General features: G+C 42.7%; 1 protein-coding gene and 1 pseudogene across 1 annotated transcript; both read right to left on the minus strand.

Moving 5' to 3' along the window:
• Positions 1 to 1,404: 1,404 nt before the first annotated feature.
• Positions 1,405 to 3,311, minus strand: LOC144590337 (alpha-1,4-N-acetylglucosaminyltransferase-like; annotated as a pseudogene).
• Positions 3,312 to 12,299: 8,988 nt separating this feature from the next.
• On the minus strand, positions 12,300 to 18,058 carry LOC144590338 (alpha-1,4-N-acetylglucosaminyltransferase-like). The gene is made up of 2 exons (XM_078395023.1): positions 17,630 to 18,058; positions 12,300 to 12,905 (listed from the first exon to the last, which is right to left on the minus strand). The coding sequence occupies exons 1-2, from the start codon at positions 18,056 to 18,058 to the stop codon at positions 12,300 to 12,302; spliced, it is 1,035 nt and encodes a 344-aa protein (XP_078251149.1).
• Between the last annotated feature and the right edge of the window lie 309 nt (positions 18,059 to 18,367).

The following is an 18,367-nucleotide window of genomic DNA, read 5'->3' on the forward strand; positions in this document are numbered from 1 at the left end:
AAGCACTCAAGACTTGTACAATGAGCAATTTTCACGAATGATCAAAACTAAAAATACTATCAGTAAAGACCATCCTATTTGGCACTTCTGCAAAGTTCAAGGAATGGAGTAGACTTTAAAGATGTTAACCTCAATGGGGTGAAAAAACATCTGTGGTGGTCAGTGAATGGCTGAATCAATTCTACCATTTTACCACTAAGTGGAAGGAAAGATCATTGGGTGATGGAGAGATCACCAAAAGATTTACAGCATGTAAACGGACAACAAACCTTTGCTAAACATTGTAGAATGGTTTAAAATAGGATATTACTTAATATGCTTTGTAATATTTACTTTTGTCTGCAAAATCTTACCTTCAAATTTGAAAATTGTTGCTGGATATCTTCCTAGGTTATTGGTATTGGGCAAAACGGAATGCCTGCTTACTCCAAGCTTTCTTCTGTCAACATATCTTCACCTGAAAGGCCTGTCAGATGCTGGTGCTACCCCACTCTACAGTGAGGTGACTACAACACCTGCAGCAGGTTCACTCCCGGCATCCCTCGTTGCGGAGATACATCACACAAACCACAATGGGGGGGGGTCAGAAAATGGTGTTTGACTCTAATTTAAATTAGACTGGGGAATTGGAGTGCATTCGGATCAGAAACATAACAGTGAATGCTTCACAAATTGCATTATAGAGCTCAAAGGTGCTTTACACATGTTTTACTCTGGTACTATCACTCATAGCACAATATCAAGTCCGAAATCACAGCACTATTAATAAATTGAATTACTTTTCTGTATGTAGTTAGACAACAGGACTGGAATAATTATTCAATTAATGATCCACTTCCAGCACCTATTTTGTTTTTGTTGTTGGAATTCATAACATTCCAGTCATGTGCTCCATGCATGGCTGAGAAGGTCTGCTCCATTACTTCCTTTTCAAAGCAAACAAAGTACTTCTCCCAAAATGTAAATGTGATGGGGTAGAATCGATTTGTGTTTCAGAAAGAGATGCTGTTGCATTCTATGCCAGTGAAGGCACCTAGGTTATTCATCTGACACCATCTCTTCAGTGCACGGGTAAGCAGTCCAGGACCTTGTTGACCCCAAAGATCTCCAATGTATTTGGCCACAAAATCTTCCATGCAATTCCATAGAAAAGTAATTGCCCCGTAAAGCCCCGCAACTACAGGCGACTAGGCTGTCACCACAGGGTCGCCGGTGTGTGAGTAGTCTCCAAAGAGTCATAGCGTTGGAGTGTATTCAGATCAGAAGTTGTCAGAAAAAATAAGTATAACAGTGAATGTTTCACAAATTTTACTAATCCTCAAATGTATTTTACACATATTTTACATTGTGACTTTTAAGAAGTCTGTCAATTTAATTCTATTGCTCATTGCATAATACAAAGGCCTAAATCACTGAACTATTATTCAATTGAATTAAATTCCTGTATGTTGTTGGACAATATAAGTGGAAAAAATGTTCAATTAATGATCCACTTCCAGCAATGACTGTTTTTTTTGCAGGAATTCATGTAATTCCAGACATGCGCACCATACGTAGCTGAGAATTTACGCTCCACATCTGTCTTTTTCCAGGGATCAAAGTACTTCTCCCAAGCTGGATATGGGACAGGGTAGAATCGATCAATGATCCATAAAGAGATGCCATTGCATTCTTTGACAATGAAGGTTATCCATCTGACACCAACTCTTCAGCACAAGGATAATCAGTTTAGGACCTTGTTGACCCCAAATATATCCAATGTAGTTGGGCATAAAATCTATCATGCAATTCCAAAGAAAAGGATGGTGCCTGTGATAGAAACCCATTGCACACATACTGATAGAATCTGTGCCATGTGGACATGTAAAGTTGCCAAATGGCATAGACTTCATTGATATAATGTCAGTGTCCAGGTAGATGCCCCCGTACTTCCACAACAGTGCTAATTTACAGGCATCACCAAACACATGGAGCTAATACATCTCCTTTTTTGGGTTTACCTGTGATATAATGAAGAAAGAAACATTATCTTAATTTCAATTCCTTCTAAACCTTCAGACGTATCCCTCAATCCATGTTAAGCTGTCAGGTCCACTCCTTAATAAACTACTCTATCCACTCTTCATCTTTCTAGATAGAGGCTAGAAAATCAGGCCTCACAATCCTATTGTGTGCATTCACCTGATGCATGTCCCTAATGACATTAGACACGTCTATAAGATCACCGCTCAGTCTCCTAAGCTTCAAGAACAAATTCCTAGCCTGTCCAATCTCTTCCTATAATTTAGTCCTTGGTTCCTGGTTAATATCATAGTAAAGCTTTTCTTCACTCAATCAAACTTAACGGAATTTTTCCTGGGTGATCAAAACAAAACACAAACCTCCAGGTGGGGCCTCACCAACTTCTTGTGCAAATGTACCATCATCAACATCCTAACTTCTATACTTAATGATTTCACTGATGTGGGCCAGCATGTCTCGTCACTACCACCTCCCCACAGGAAAAAATTGATCATTGGGGACTGCACTTTTGCTTGGTCATTGGTGCTGCCTCAGATTTGTTTAGAACCTTTTCATACCTCTCGTTACTCTCTCCCCGACTCTCAGTCTGAAGAAGGGTCTTGACCCAAAATGTCACTTATTCCTTTTCTTCAGAGATGCTGCCTGACCCGTCGAGTTACTCCAGCATTTTGTGTCTATCTTTATGTCTAAAGTCTTCTTCACCACCCTGTCCACATATGATGTTACTTTCTGTGAATTATGTACTTGTACTCCTAGCTCCCTCTATTCTACAGCCTTCCCCAGGGGCCTAAAATTCACTGAGAAAGTCCTACTCTGGTTTGACGACCCAAAATGTAACACATCACACTTGTTATTGTTTACCTTTGATACCAGAATTTCAACGAAGTATCATCAAACAGTTCGGCAGCATTTAAAGGTAGAAGGACAACATTCTTCACTGAGGAGAGCAACGGGATGAGTCTGTACTTAGGCTCTGGATACTGGCTCAAGTTGCCACTGAACCCGTTCATGAAGAAATAGATTGGTTTATCTGGGTTTTGACGAGCAGTTGACTCCACTGAGCAAGCTACCAATGGCTTCAGCTCCACATTGTCTGACGTTTCCACAAACATAATCCCAGGATTCAGGAGTGGACGAGGATCTTCCGTGGTAGATTCCTCTTCCACATGTGACATTCTTAACATGTCATTGCGAACCTTGCGTTGTGTTTCCGTATGCCAACTTGCATATAGCAGGACACAAACTCCAAATGTGATGATAAGGAAAGATATCTGATGCATAGAAATCATGACGTGGCCTGAGGGTCTTCTGAAAAAGTTGGGTCTTTTGAATATTAATAACATTTCCATGGGAATAACTATTTCCCGTATCAATTGGAATTCATAGATTTCAGAGAGTTGTGGTGGAAGATAGATATTCTGGCTGGTGGTCGGTGATCAGAAGAGTTCCACAGAGATCTGTGCTGGGACATCTACTTATAAATGACCACGACATGAATGTAGATGGGTTGCTAAGTTAGAAATTATATTTAGCAAGAGGCTAAAACAACACATAGTCCTGTTTGTGGACTTGGGCAGTCGGTAGACACAAGCTGTGCATATTGCGCCTGGAGGAGTGAAGGGAGGATTGACTGCAGATACAAGAACAGCAACAATGGTTAGACATTCCCCAATGGTGTGGAGGGTGCTGAGAGAAAGCTGGCATCAAAAACATAAACATTGTCCTTGATGTGATGATGAGGTTTATCGAGTCATAGAGTTATAAAGTGATACAGTGTGGAAACGGGCCCTTCGGCCTAACGACCACACCAGCCATTAAGATCCAGCTACACTATTCCCACCCGCCTGCATTTGGTCCATATCGCTGCAAACCTGTCCTATCCATGTACCTGTCCAACTCCTTCATAAACATTTGGATAATCCCCGCCTCAACTACCTCCGCTCACAGCTTGTTCCACACACCCACCACCCTTTGTGTGAAAAAGTTACCCCTCAGATTCCTATTAAATAATCTCCCCTTCACCTTAAACCTACAGTATGCCCTCTGGTCCTCGATTCACCTACTCTTGGCAAGGGACTCTGTGCATCTACCCGATCTATTCCTCTCATGAGTAATTGGGTTTTGGTTGGTCAAATGCATGCAGGTGGGACTAGTGTAGATGGGACATGTTGGTTGGTGGGGGCAAGTTGGGCGGGAGAGCCGTTTCCACAGTGTATGACCAGAATTCTATGCTCCAAAATGATCTTAGCCACTCCCACATCGACAATACTATCTTAAGCATCTTAATCTGTTCAAAGTCCATCATTAACTCCAGCTGTCTAGAGTTTGCTTCTATCTCCAATAGTATTCTATTTGGCAGAGTGTAATTTCCCTATTTCAAGTTTGGACCATGGTTGATCTCAGCCTGGATTTTGCATGAAAATCTGTTTAGCTATTTTTTTTGTCTTGGTACCATGTGCATAATTCAGAGAATGGAGAGCAGCATTTTCTTGATGCTCTGATCCTTTGCATTACCAGGACTGAGTGTGCCAGTGAAATCATACAAAAATAGGTCCTGATGACTATACAGGGAGAGATTCATTACTGACAACAACAGCAGACAGCAATGTTGGGAACACTGTTGGGGATCAACAGCACCTGACTGACCATCCAGAATTTACTTCAGAAGCCAGAAACAAGATGCCAATGGTGGTAAATAACATATAACACTGTTCAGAGGCACAGCGATCTGAAAGAGATAAAGGTCAATAATCATAGCAGGATCCAGGAATGGGTAGAATATTTCCCCTTTGAGGAAAAACACAGGGCATAGGATCGGGAAATAAAGGTTAGTGTAGAGAGAAACAGAGTGATTGGAAATGTGTTGTGGTGCAGAGGTACATCTTCATCCTATCAGTAAGACAGTCGTGGGGGGTGGGGGAGAAGTGGGAGGGTAAAATTTCCCAGCATTGTTCCAAATTCCACTGCTTCAACTGTGGGAATGTGCATTCAAATTGCACAACAAAGTGTCTGTGGAATTCATTGCCACAGATGGCTGTGGTGGGTCATTGTGGATTTGCATGAGAGGAAGAGAAAATGCATGGAATGAGTGCAAAGGCTGTTATACGATTTATAAAACTGTATTGGAAGAAATGTTGATAAATTCTATGCTCCAGGCAGAATAGGGTCTAATTGAAAGATCCTGTTCCTCTGTAAATTTGCAGCCTCTTGTGATTTAAGAGGCAGTATCTCTTTGAGAAATTGTGTGAGTTGTGTGGAAGCCACACATCCATCTTTTCCTTTCTATGGATTATGTGTTGGAAGTTTTCACTGTGAAAATTATTATTTCAAAGATTTTCTGTTATTTGTGAAGGCTCTAAAGGAAGAGAGGTGCAGGCATGAAGTTTTGTTTTGTTGTATCTGTGTTTTAAGTTAAAAAAAATAATAATGTATTTGATTTGAGAGACCATGGACACACAGCATTTGGAGAAACTGGTGATTAGTGTATTTTTCAATTGTGAATTTGAAACTGGTATTTTGGGAGACTAAAATATTTAGGAAACAATCCTAAAACTTACTTATGCTAACAGGAATATTTTCCTTTCCACAAGATTTTGCACAAGATTTTTGAAATGCTGATTTTGAAACTTAGTGTTCTTTGGATAAATTGCTTTCATGTAATCATACTTTTCTTGCAGACAATTTTAATCACACTGGAGAACAGCACGAGTGTCGAGTGTGGACAGCAAATGACACCATTATTGCCAAAACAGAAAGAGAAAGGCTGCAGGCATGCAAGGTATATAAATGACAGAAGACAAACAGAAGACAGAAGACTATCACTATCCTACACTGATAGTGTAAGAAGGAACTGCACAAGCTAGTTTAAATCGAAGATAGAAAAAACATTCTAGAGTAGCTCAGAGGGACAGGCAGCATCTCTGGAGAGAAGGAATGGGTGAGGTTTTGGGTCAAGACACTTCTTCAAACCCTTCCTCAGACGAACCATTCTTGACTCTGAAAAAGGGTCTCGAGCCAAAATGTCACCCATTCCTTCCCTCCAGAGATGCAGCATGTCCCACTGAGTTACTTCAGCATTTTTCTGTCTATCTTCAATGAAAATGATAGTACAGATACAAATTTTGCTGATTGATTATCTCGGGTGGTCAGTGAAATCAAGAATACAGGATGAGACATTTATAAACTACCAAGGAATGTTGCAAGCAGCAGAGAGACACAAAATGCTGGATTAACTCAGTAGGTAAAACAGCAGCTCTGGGAAAAGAAATAGGTGACATATCTGGTCGAGCCCCTTCTTCAGACTGAGAGTTAGTGGAGAGAGAAACGAGTATGCAAAGGTGCAGAATAATTGAGCCGGCACTCAATGGTCCAGTGTTGGCTATGGAAGAGGAGATAACAAAGGGGTACGAACAGTAAAACTGGCAGGACAACTAGGGTGGGAGAGGTAGTGGAGAGAGAGGGAATTCAAGGATCACTTGAAATGAGACAAAACATTGATATTCATACCGCTGAGTTGCAAGCTGCCCAAGGGAAATCAGAGATGTTGTTCCTCCAATTTGTGTGTGACCTCACTCTGACAGTGGAGGAAGCCCAAGACAGAAAGGTCAGTATGGGAATGGGAAGGGGACTTAAATGTTTGGCAACTGGGGGATTTCTAGACATTCCATTGTTTTATTTTTCCACATATCACTTTCCAATTGAAGATATCAACAGAACCTGAAAACATGAGAAATAAAATACTTTTTCCCAACATAAGAACCAAATTACAGTATAATTCTGCAATAAATATGTTTAAGAGCTTTGTCACTCACCTGCTTTAAACTGGCAGTGCCAGTGAAGATGTTTCGTGAGACTGTCCTCGGTCATTTAGTTTGGTATTTGGTATGTTGAGTTTATGTTTGCGTAACGTTAACAATGACTGATGGGTGTGTCCAAAGAGAGGTTTGATAATATATGGGTGTGACACAAAGAGTGGGTTGACATAAAACATGTAGTAATGTGACAATCGTAATAAAGAACATATCAAAATGGAAGGAATTTTGGAATGCAGGAAGTAATTTTAATAGATTAGGTGGCTACATTCAGTCAATGAGGAATGAGAGGTGATCTTAGAGCGTATGCAAAATCATGAGTGGAATAGTTCGAATAGATGTACAGAGTCTCTTGCCTAGAGTAGGGAAATGATGAACCAGAGGACAAAGGTTTAAGGTGATGGGAGAAAGATTTAATGGGAACTTGAGAGGTAACTTTGTCACACAAAGGGTGGTGGGTGTATGGAACGAGCTGCTGGAGGACTTTAGAGAATTCTTCTTTTGTCAGTTTCTCACCATTTTCTGTTCACATTTTCAGCAGCAATTGGCTAGTTAGTTGGTTAATTAAATATCTCTGAAAGCAAGAAAACATACTTGGAGATCTCTGAAGATACTGTGAAGTTCTTGGAGCAGAATAAGGCCATTCGGCCCATCAAGGTTACACCATTCAATCGTAGCTGATCTATCCCCTCTCAACCCCATTCTCCTACCTTCATCCCATAAACCCTGACACCCGTGCACCCATGGCAGTGCGCTTGCTCAGCAGCAGAGACTGTGGCATCATTCAGTCTCAAGATGATTTAATGTCCAGTTTTTCTTCATTTAAATTTCTTCTTCCATTTGAATTTCTTATGGAAGTTTTCAAGTAGCTACTGTGGTCTTGCCCACATTCCCCACCAGTATGGTGTCAGGGGATGACACTGGCTTCGGCAGTGACCACACCGACACTCGCAGTAGGGTGAGTTCACATGGTTTACTCTGGATTATCCTGGTGCCCATTCGTTACCTCAGTGCGTGTCAGCACAATCCCTCATTGTCTATGGGCAGGAAGATAGTCTGGCATCTTAGGCTGGCCCCAGGCCTCTCAGTCTCAGGCGCTGGTGTCTACGCTGCAGTCCAGTGTTGACCACACGGTAGCATTCATGGCCTCAGGTCTGTCACTCAGACTTTCTCAAAACTGCGACAGGGGATGCAAGTTCTCTTGTCTGCCCCTCAGGCTAGAATGCCTGAGTTTTCATAGGGAATGGGCTGACAGGTTTCAAGTGGCCAACTAATATCAAACCCATTACCTGTCTGTCAGGTAAAGGGATCAGACTGACATCCAAGGGAGAGGGCATAGTCACAGCACATGATGTTGTGTTCGGTTAATGCTGATCCGTCTGTTTACTCCAATATTGGCAACTGGGACACAGATGTTGAACCTGTTCCTGAAACTGTACCCTTTTTGGGCAATGTTGAAATTTATCAATCTAAGTTTTGATCTCTGGCAGTCTCTGGGTTATCCTGGTGCCTCATCTTTGCCTCTGTGCGTCGGCACAGCCCCTCGTTGTCCGTGGGCAGGAAGAGGCCCTTGCATCTCAGGCTTGCCCCGCCACTCAGCCTTAGTCTCAGTAGAGACCCTGGCTGTCTAAGGCATCTTCCCAGCAGCTCAGTCTTGACCACTCATTCTTCTTCTCCTCCTTCTCCAGCTCATTCTCTCTCTTTCTTCTTTTCTCTTTCTTTTTATTCTTCTTTTCTCACTTTCTCTCAGGGAGAGGACGTTGTAACACAATATAAATTAAACTATGAAATTTACTATTGCAAGTGAGCTGGAATGGTGAGATGTATTACTAATGTAAGAATTACTGGGTATTTAATTTGTAAAGTTGGTTTTATTAGTTTTACCGTAGACAAACAAATCTATTGTATTGTGAACACACTCCTTTCACTATTGCATACGACTTGGGAAGATGCTTTACAATGTTTTTTCATTATGAGTGCAATCCAAACCACATTGAACACATTTGTTATGATACAAATACACGTTGAACGTAAACTCAAAAGTTAATTTGAAAGTCAAAGGTGGCAGAAGTAGTGATGGGGGTGGAGGGAGGGGGGGGAGTGAGGGAGGGGAGGAGGTAGGATAAGGGGTTTGAGGGGGATGATAGTGGGGGAGGGGGAGGGGAGGGGGAGGGGGTGGAGGGGGATGGAGCGGGGAGGGAGTGGGGAGGGATGGGGAGGAGGGAGGGAGGGAGCGGGGAGGGGGAGGGGGAGGGTGGGTGAAGGAGTGGGGAGGAGGGAGGGGGAGGATAGGGAGGGGGGATGGTGGAGGGGAGGGGGGAGGGAGGAAGAGTGAGGGGGAGAGGGGAGCGGGAGAGGGGGAGGAGAGGAGGCTGCACCAATGCAGGAGAGGTTTGGGCCCAACAGGTCCAGTTGGTCCAGTTATACTTCAAGTGTTGATGGTGGAGATGCAATGGCAAAGATTTAAAGACTGCATGGATGAACTCCAAAATTTGTTCATCCCTGTCTGGTGAAAAAATAAAATGAGGAAGGCGGCCCAACTGTGGCTAACAAGGGAAATCAAGGATAGTGTTAAATCCAAGGGAAAAGTCATATAAATTGGCTAGAGGAAGCAGCAAACTGGAGGACTAGGAGCGATTTAGAACTCAACAGAGGACGAAGAGGTTAATTAAAGGGGGGGGGGAAGAGTATGAAAGAAAGCTAGCGGGGAATATAAAAACTGACTAAAAGCTTCTTTAGATATGTAAAAAGGAAAAGATTAGTGAAGACAAATGTAAGTCCCTTACAATCAGAGACAGGTGAATTTATAATGGGAAACAAGGAAAAGGCAGAACAGTTAAATGAGTACTTTGGTTCTGTCTTCACTATGGAAGACACAAACAACCTCCCAGCAATACGAGGAGACCGAGGATCTAGTGGGAGGAACTGAAGGGAATCCACATTAATCAGGAAATGGTGTTAGGTAAACTGTTGGAACTGAAGGCAGATAAATCCCCAGGGCCTGATGGTCTGCATCCCAGAGTACTCAAGGAGGTGGCCCTACGAATCATGGATGCATTGGTGATCATTTTCCAATATTCTCTTGATTCTGGATCAGTTCCTGTGGACTGAAGCGTAATCAATGTAACTGCACTTTTTAAGAAAGGAGGGAGAAGGTAAATGGGGAATAATAGACCAGTAAGCCTTACATCAGTAGTGGGGAAGATGCTGTAGTCGATTATTAAAGATGTTATAGCAATGCATTTGGACAGCAGTGACAGGATTGGTCAAAGTCAGCATGGCATTCAGGGGCAATCATGCTTGACTAATCTTTTGGAGTTTTTTAAGGTTGTAAAAGTAGAATTGATAAGGGAGAGCCAGTGGATGTGGTGTATCTGGACTTTCAAAAAACCTTTGACAAAGGCCCACACAAGAGATTACTGTGAAAAATGGAGCACATGGTATTGGGATAGGATATTGACATGGATAGAGAACTGGTTGGCAGACAGGAAGCAAAAAGTAAGAATTAATGGGTCCTTTTCAGAATGGCAGGCAGTGACTACTGGGATGCCGCAAGGCTCGGTCCTGGGTCCCCAGTTGTTTACAATATACATTAACGATTTAGGTGAAGGAAGTAAATGTAACATCTCTTAGTTTGCGGATGACGCAAAGCTGAGTGGCAGTGTGAGCTGCGAGGAGGATGCTATGAGGCTGCAGGGTGACTTGGATAGGTTCGATGAGTGGGCAAAAGCTTGGCAGATGCAGTATAATGTGGATAAATGTGAGGTTATCCACTTTGGAGGCAAGAAAGGAAGGCAGATTATTATCTGAATGGTGTCAGATTAGGATAAAAAGGAGAGGTGCAACGAGACCTGGGTATGCTTGTACACCAGTCACTGAAAGTAAGCTGTTGTACAACAGGCAGTGAAGAAATCTAATGGCATGTTGGCCTTCATTGCGAGAGGATTTGAGTTTAGGAGCAAGGAGGTCCTACTGCAGATGTACATGCCCTGGTGAGACAGCATCGGGAGTATTGTGTGCAATTTTGTTCTCCTAATTTGAGGAAGGACATTATTGCTATTGAGGGACTGCAGCGTAGGTTCATCAGGTTAATTCCCGGGATGGCGGGACGGACAGATAATGAAAGAATGGGTCGACTCAGCTTGTATTCCCTGGAATTTAAAAGGATGAGAGGGGATCTTATAAACACATATAAATGTCTTAAAAGATTGACAGGCTAGATGCAGGAAATATGTTCCAGATGTTGGGGGAATTCAGAAGCAGGGGTCACAGTTTAAGAATTAGCGGGAGGCCATTTAGGACTGAGATGAGGAAAAACTTCTTCACCCAGAGAGCTGTGAATCTATGGAATTCACTGCCACAGAAGGAGGTGGAGGCCAATTCACTGTATGCTTTCAAGAGAGTAAGATTTATCTCTTTGGGCCAAAGGAATCAAGGGATATGGGGAAAAAGCAGGAATGGGGTACTGATTTTAGATGATCAGCCATAATCATATTGAATGGAGGTGCTGGCTCGAAGGGCCGAATGACCTACTCCGGCACTTATTTTTCTATGTTTCTATGTTTGTACCATCTGTTTAACCAAAGATACCACATACTGGGGACGCATGTTGGGGAAAATGGCTAACATAGGGAACTATAGGAAGTTGGTGAGACAATAAATAGATTCATCATGGTGTTTGGTTTCCATCGCACAAAACTAATCAGGGAGTACTGTAATACAAATGGGAATGTGGGTTTCTAAATAGCAGGGAACATAAAGTTCAAGATAACCCTGGGGAAAGACAAAGATTTAAGGTTGCAGGGACATTGATCAATGATAATTTATTTTAAAAATGTAGAAACCACAAGTAACCATAGAGTCTTGAGAATATAAAAATGCTGAGGGTGCTATGAATCTTTGAAACACTTTGGGTTCTCTAGAGTATTTTCCAGTGCATGCTGTTAAGGCATTAAATGAACTGACTTGTTCATAAAACTCACCCGTTCTATGAGATGCTTTATTTGTGTCTGTTCCTATCTGAGCTGGGCTACACTTAACGGCAGATTCAGGGTACAGGAACAACACCAAATTCCCTCCTACCTGCAGTTTATGGGAGAGAGAGATGGAATGCATCAGTGAATGTGTCAGTGGTCAGAGAGAGAGAGAGGGAGTGTGCTAGTGAGAGAGAAAAATTGTCAGTGAGTGAGAGAGAGATTGTGGCAGTGAGAGAGATGGAGTGTGTTTGTGAGAGAAATGGAATGTGCATGGAAGAGACATGTTGTGTCAATTGGTGTTTGATTCTAATTTAAATTGGACATGGGAATTGGAGTGTATCCAGATCAGAAGTTGTCAGAAAAAATAAGTATAACAGTGAATGTTTCACAAATTTTAATAATCCCCAAATGTGTTGTGTGTATATTTTACATTGTGACTTTTAAAAATTCTGTCGGTTTCATTCCTTCGCTCATTGCATAATACAAAGGCCTAAGACATCGGACTATTATTCAATATAATTAAATTCCTGTATGTAGTTGGACAATATAACTGGAAAAATTGTTCAATTAATGATCCACTTCCAGCCATGACTTTCTTTTTTTTCCTGGAATTCATGTAATTCCAGACATGCGCACCATACGTAGCTGAGAATTTACGCTCCACATCCTTCTTTTTCCAGGGAACAAAGTACTTCTGCCAAGCTGGATATGAGATGGGATAGAATCGATCAATGATCCATAAAGAGATGCCGTTGCATTCTTTGCCAATGAAGGCACCTATGTTATCCATCTGACACCATCTCTTCAGCACACGGGTAATCAATTGAGGACCTTGTTGGCCCCAAATATATCCAATGTATTTGGCCACATAATCTATCATGCAATTCCAAAGAAAAGGATGGTGCCTGGGATTGAAACCAATTGCACCCATACTGATAGAACCTGCGTGCTGTGGACACGTAAAGTTGCCAAATGGCATAGACTTCATTGATATAATGTCAGTGTCCAGGTAGATGCCCCCGTACTTCCACAACAGTGCTAATTTACAGGCATCACCAAACACATGGAGCCAATACTTCTCCTTTTTGGGGTTTACCTGTGATGTAATGAAGAAAGAAACATTATCTTAATTGCAATTCCTTCTAAACCTTCAGACCTATCCCTCAATCCATGTTAAGCTGTCATGTCCACTCCTCAATAAACAACTCTATCCTCTCCTCATCTTTGTTCATGCCAGATAGAGAGTCATACGACTATATGTGTAAATACTTTGGCAAATCACATCCACCTGATCACTGCACTCATCGGTTCTACCCCCATTTATCTACAATAGATCCGTGGTGATTCACATGCTTACCGAGATCCTTCTTAAATAGTTTGAGAGTACCTGCCTCCAACCTGCTGTCCAGGCTCATTACCTTATCTATGCCTCTTATGATGTGATCAACCTCAATGAAGTCACTTCTCAGCCTCCTGTACTCAAGTGAATAAATATACAGCCTATCCAGCCTCTCCTTATAACTCAAAACCTCCAGAACTGATAACTTCCTCAAAAATCGTCTTTGCTCCCTTTGCAGTTTGTTATTTTGACTGAAGTAATCCAATCCAGACCATATAGTGGTCATTAATATCTATTTTAAACATCGAATATTGCAGCAGCAAATTTTTAAAAATCTATCAATTCATGCTTTATAGATGTCCAACCATTAAACATTCACTGACTTATTTGGCAGAAAATCCCAAAGATTCACCACATCACCCTCTGACTGAGAAAAGTTCCTCCTCAATTTTATTCTGAATGGCCAGTCCTATTTGGAGATAGTCATCCCCTTAATATAGACACATTGTGAAGGGAAACATCATCTCAGTGTTTACCCTGGGAAGCACCTCACGAATATTAGACATTTGAGGGAGATAACTTGTGGGTTTTCTAATCTCAGGTGAGTACTGGCCCAAGGTGCTCAATCACTGTTATACAGCAAACATGCCTTGCAAGGAATCAACCTGGTGCAACTTTACTGCACTCCGTTTAGTGCATTCATTCTTCCTCATTCAGGGATACCTGACTTGGACACAAATTTAAGATAGACTGAGTCAACGTACTCCCAGGATGAAAATAGTCAATGCACACTCCTCTGATCATGTACATGTCCAAATGTATTTTAAGTGCTGTCGCAGTAGTGCCTCAAGCACTTCCTCCAGCTCATTCCATAGACAGACAATTCAATGTGTGGAAAATCAGGCCTCACAATCCTATGGTGTGCATTCACCTGATGCATGTCCCTAATGACATTAGACACGTCTATGAGATCACCGCTCAGTCTCCTAAGCTTCAAGAACAAATTCCTAGCCTGTCCAATCTCTTCCTATAATTTAGTCCTTGCTTCCTGGTTAATATCATGGTAAAGTCCGAGCGGCGGACCTGTTGGCAGATCTAACCCAGGCAAGGAAACTCAACCGGGGAGACCGAAGTCAGGAAGAGCCATAGTAGTGGGTGACTCCATTGTCCGAGGTAAGGACAGTAGATTCTGTGGCGGCAGGCGGGACTCGAGGATGGTCTGTTGCCTCCCTGGTGCCAGGGTTCAAGACATCATGGAGCGGCTTCAGAAGATCCTAGCGAGGGAAAGCGATCAACCGGAAGTAATTGTGCACGTGGGCACGAACCATGTCGGGAGGAAGAGGAAGGAGATACTGCGACGTGAGTTTAGAGAGTTAGGAAGAAGACTGAGAAGTAGGACGTCGAAGGTGGTTGTCTCTGGACTGCTACCTGTAACTCATGCTAGTGAGGGCAGGAATAGAGAGATCGGGGATATGAATGTATGGCTGAGGGGCTGGTGCAGGGAGAAGGGATTTAGATTTCTAGACCACTGGGATCTCTTCTGGGGTAGGGGTGACCTGTACAAAAGGGACGGGGTTACACCTTAACAGCAGGGGGACCAACATTCTGGCAGGTCGGTTTGATAGTGCTACAAGTGTGGCTTTAAAATAAGTAGTGGGGAGGAGGGGTTGACAAACTGGGAATATGGAGATGGAGTTAAAGGGGAAGCGAATACAGGAGAAATTGCAAAGGACTCTCGAATGAATGGGGAGGGAAGTTCTAGAAGGGATAAGAGAGTAAGGTCAGGGCCAATTGTGACCGGCGTGAGAGGGGAGGTGAATACTGAAATTAAAGTATAGTATTTAAATGCGCGAAGTATAAGAAATAAAGTGGATAAGCTTGAGGCTCAGTTAGGCATTGGCAAGTATGATGTTGTGGGAATCACTGAGACATGGCTACAAGAGGACCAGGGCTGGGAACTGAATATTCAGGGCTACACAACATATAGAAAAGACAGACAGGTGGGCAGAGGGGGTGGGGTCGCTCTGTTGGTGAGGAATGATATTCACTCCCTTGCAAGGGGTGACATAGAATCAGGAGATGTAGAAACAGTATGGATAGAAATGAGGAATTGTAAGGGTAAAAAGACCTTAATGGGACTTATCTACAGGCCCCCAAAACAGTAGCCTCGACATAGGGTGCAAGTTGAATCAGGAGTTAAAATTGGCATGTCGCAAATGCAATGCAACTTATGGGAGATTTCAACATGCAGGTAGACTGAGAAAATCAGGTTGGTAATGGACCCCAGGAAAGAGAGTTTGTGGAGTGTCTCCGAGATGGATTCTTAGAACAGCTTGTACTGGAGCCTACTAGGGTGAAGGCAATTCTGGATTTAGTGTTGTGTAATAAACAAGGGAAGTCAAGGACAGCATAAAAATAAAAGAGAAGAAGTACAACAAAGCAAAGAAGAACGGGAAGCCAGAGGATTGGGACTCTTTTAAAGAGCAACAGAAGATGACTAAGAAGGCAATATGGGGAGAAAAGATGAGGTACGAGGGTAAACTAGTTAATAATATAAAGGATGATAGTAAAAGCTTTTTTAGGTATGTAAAGAGGAAAAAAATAGCCAAGGCAAATGTGGGTCCCTTGAAGACAGAAGCGGGGGAATTTATTATGGGGAACAAGGAAATGGCAGACGGGTTGAACCAGTACTTTGGATCTGTCTTCACTATGGAAGATACAAGCAATCTCCCAGATGTTCTAGTGGCCAGAGATCCTAGGGTGACGGAGGAAATCCACATTAGGCAGGAAATGGTGTTGGGTAGACTGATGGGACTGAAGGCTGATAAATCCCCAGGGCCTGATGGTCTGCATCCCAGAGTACTTAAGGAGGTGGCGCTAGAAATTGTTGACGCATTGGTGATCAAGGCTCGGTGCTGGGACCGCAACTATTTACAATATATATTAATGACTTCGATGAAGGGATTAAAAGTACCATTAGCAAATTTGCAGATGATACAAAGCTGGGTGGTAGTGTGAACTGTGAGGAAGATGCTATGAGGTTGCAGGGTGACTTGGACAGGATGTGTGAGTGGGTGGATGCATGGCAGATGAAGTTAATGTGGATAAGTGTGAGGTTATCCACTTTGGTGGCAAGAATAGGAAGGCAGAGTATTATCTGAATGGTGTCAAGTTAGGAAAAGGGGACGTACAACGAGATCTGGGTGTCCTAGTGCATCAGTCACTGAAAGGAAGCATGCAGGTACAGCAGGCAGTGAAGAAAGCCAATGGAATGTTGGCCTTCATAACAAGAGGAGTTGAGTATAGGAGCAAAGAGGTCCTTCTGCAGTTGTACAGGGCCCTAGTGAGACCGCACCTGTAGTACTGTGTGCAGTTTTGGTCTCCAAATTTGAGGAAAGATATTCTTGCTATTGAGGGCGTGCAGCGTAGGTTTACTAGGTTAATTCCCGGAATGGTGGGACTGTCATATGTTGAAAGACTGGAGCGACTATGCTTGTATACACTGGAATTTAGAAGGATGAGAGGGGATCTTATCGAAACGTATAAGATTATTAAGGGGTTGGACATGTGAGAGGCAGGAAACATGTTCCCAATGTTGGGGGATTCCAGAACAAGGGGCCACAGTTTAAGAATAAGGGGTAGGCCATTTAGAACTGAGATGAGGAAAAACCTTTTCAGTCAGAGAGTTGTGAATCTGTGGAATTCTCTGCCTCAGAAGGCAGTGGAGGCCAATTCTCTGAATGCATTCAGGAGAGAGCTAGATCGAGCTCTTAACGATAGCGGAGTCAGGGGGTATGGGGAGAAGGCAGGTACGGGGTACTGATTGAGAATGATCAGCCATGATCACATTGAATGGTGGTGCTGGCTCGAAGGGCCGAATGGCCTCCTCCTGTCTATTGTCTATTGTCTAAAGCTTTTCGTCACTCAATCAAACTTAATGGAATCTTTCCTGGGTGATCAAAACAAAACACAAAACTCCAGGTGGGGCCTCACCAACTTCTTGGGCACCTGCACCATCATCAACATCCTAACTTCTATACTTAATGATATTACTGATCTCGGCCAGCATGTCTCGTCATTATCACCTCCCCACAGCCAAAAATTGTTCATTGGGGACTCCACTTTTGCTTGGTCATTGGTGCTGCCTCAGATTTGTTTTGAACCTTTTCATACCTTTAGTTACTCTCTCCCCGACTCTCAGTCTGAAGAAGGGTCTTGACCCGAAATGTCAGGTATTCCTTTTCTCCGGAGATGCTGCCTGACCCGCTGAGTTATTCCAGCATTTTGTGTCTATCTTTATGTCTAATGCCTTCTTCACCACCCTGTCCACATATGATGTTACTTTCAGTGAATTATGTACTTGTACTCCTAGCTCCCTCTATTCTACAGCCTTCCCCAGGGGCCTAAGGTTCACTGAGAAAGTCCTACTCTGGTTTGACAACCCAAAATGCAACACATCACACTTTCTTCTTATTGGTTACCTTTTGATACCAGGATTTCAACGGAGTATCTTCAAACAGTTCGGCAGCGTTTAAAGGTAGAAGGACAACATTCTTCACTGAGGAGAGCAACGGGATGAGTCTGTACTTAGGCTCTGGATACTGGCTCAAGTTGCCACTGAACCCCTTCATGAAGAAATAGATTGGTTTATCTGGGTTTTGACGAGCAGTGGACTCCACTGAGCAAGCTACCAATGGCTTCAGCTCCACATTGTCTGACGTTTCCACAAACATAATCCCAGGATTCAGGAGTGGAGGAAGATCCTCCGTGGTAGCTTCATCGTCCACTTGTGACATTCTTAACATGTCATTACGAACCTTGCATTGTGTTTTCATCTGCCAAATTTCATACAGCAGGACACAAACTCCAAATGTGATGATATGGAAATATACCTGAAGCTTGGATTTCATGATGTGGCCTGAGATCCTTCTGAAAAATCTCCTGTGAAAAAATGTTGGGTCTTTTGAATATTAATAACATTAACATGGGAACAATTATTTCCCTTAGCAGTAAGAATCAAATACCAGAGATTCCACATTTATGGTAATTATTAGATTGATTCGAGGTGAAATTGAAAAGTATAATTCGCCGAGGGTGGAGTGGCCTGAAATTGTTTGGTCGCTTTGGATAGGAGCATGCTGTGAAATCTGAAATATCAAAAGACAACAATTGCCAAGCAATTAGAAATCTGATTTATTTTATGGCTCCAAAATCTACTT

This window comes from Rhinoraja longicauda, unplaced genomic scaffold, assembly GCF_053455715.1.
Source record: "Rhinoraja longicauda isolate Sanriku21f unplaced genomic scaffold, sRhiLon1.1 Scf000168, whole genome shotgun sequence".
NCBI classification, from domain to species: domain Eukaryota; kingdom Metazoa; phylum Chordata; class Chondrichthyes; order Rajiformes; family Arhynchobatidae; genus Rhinoraja; species Rhinoraja longicauda.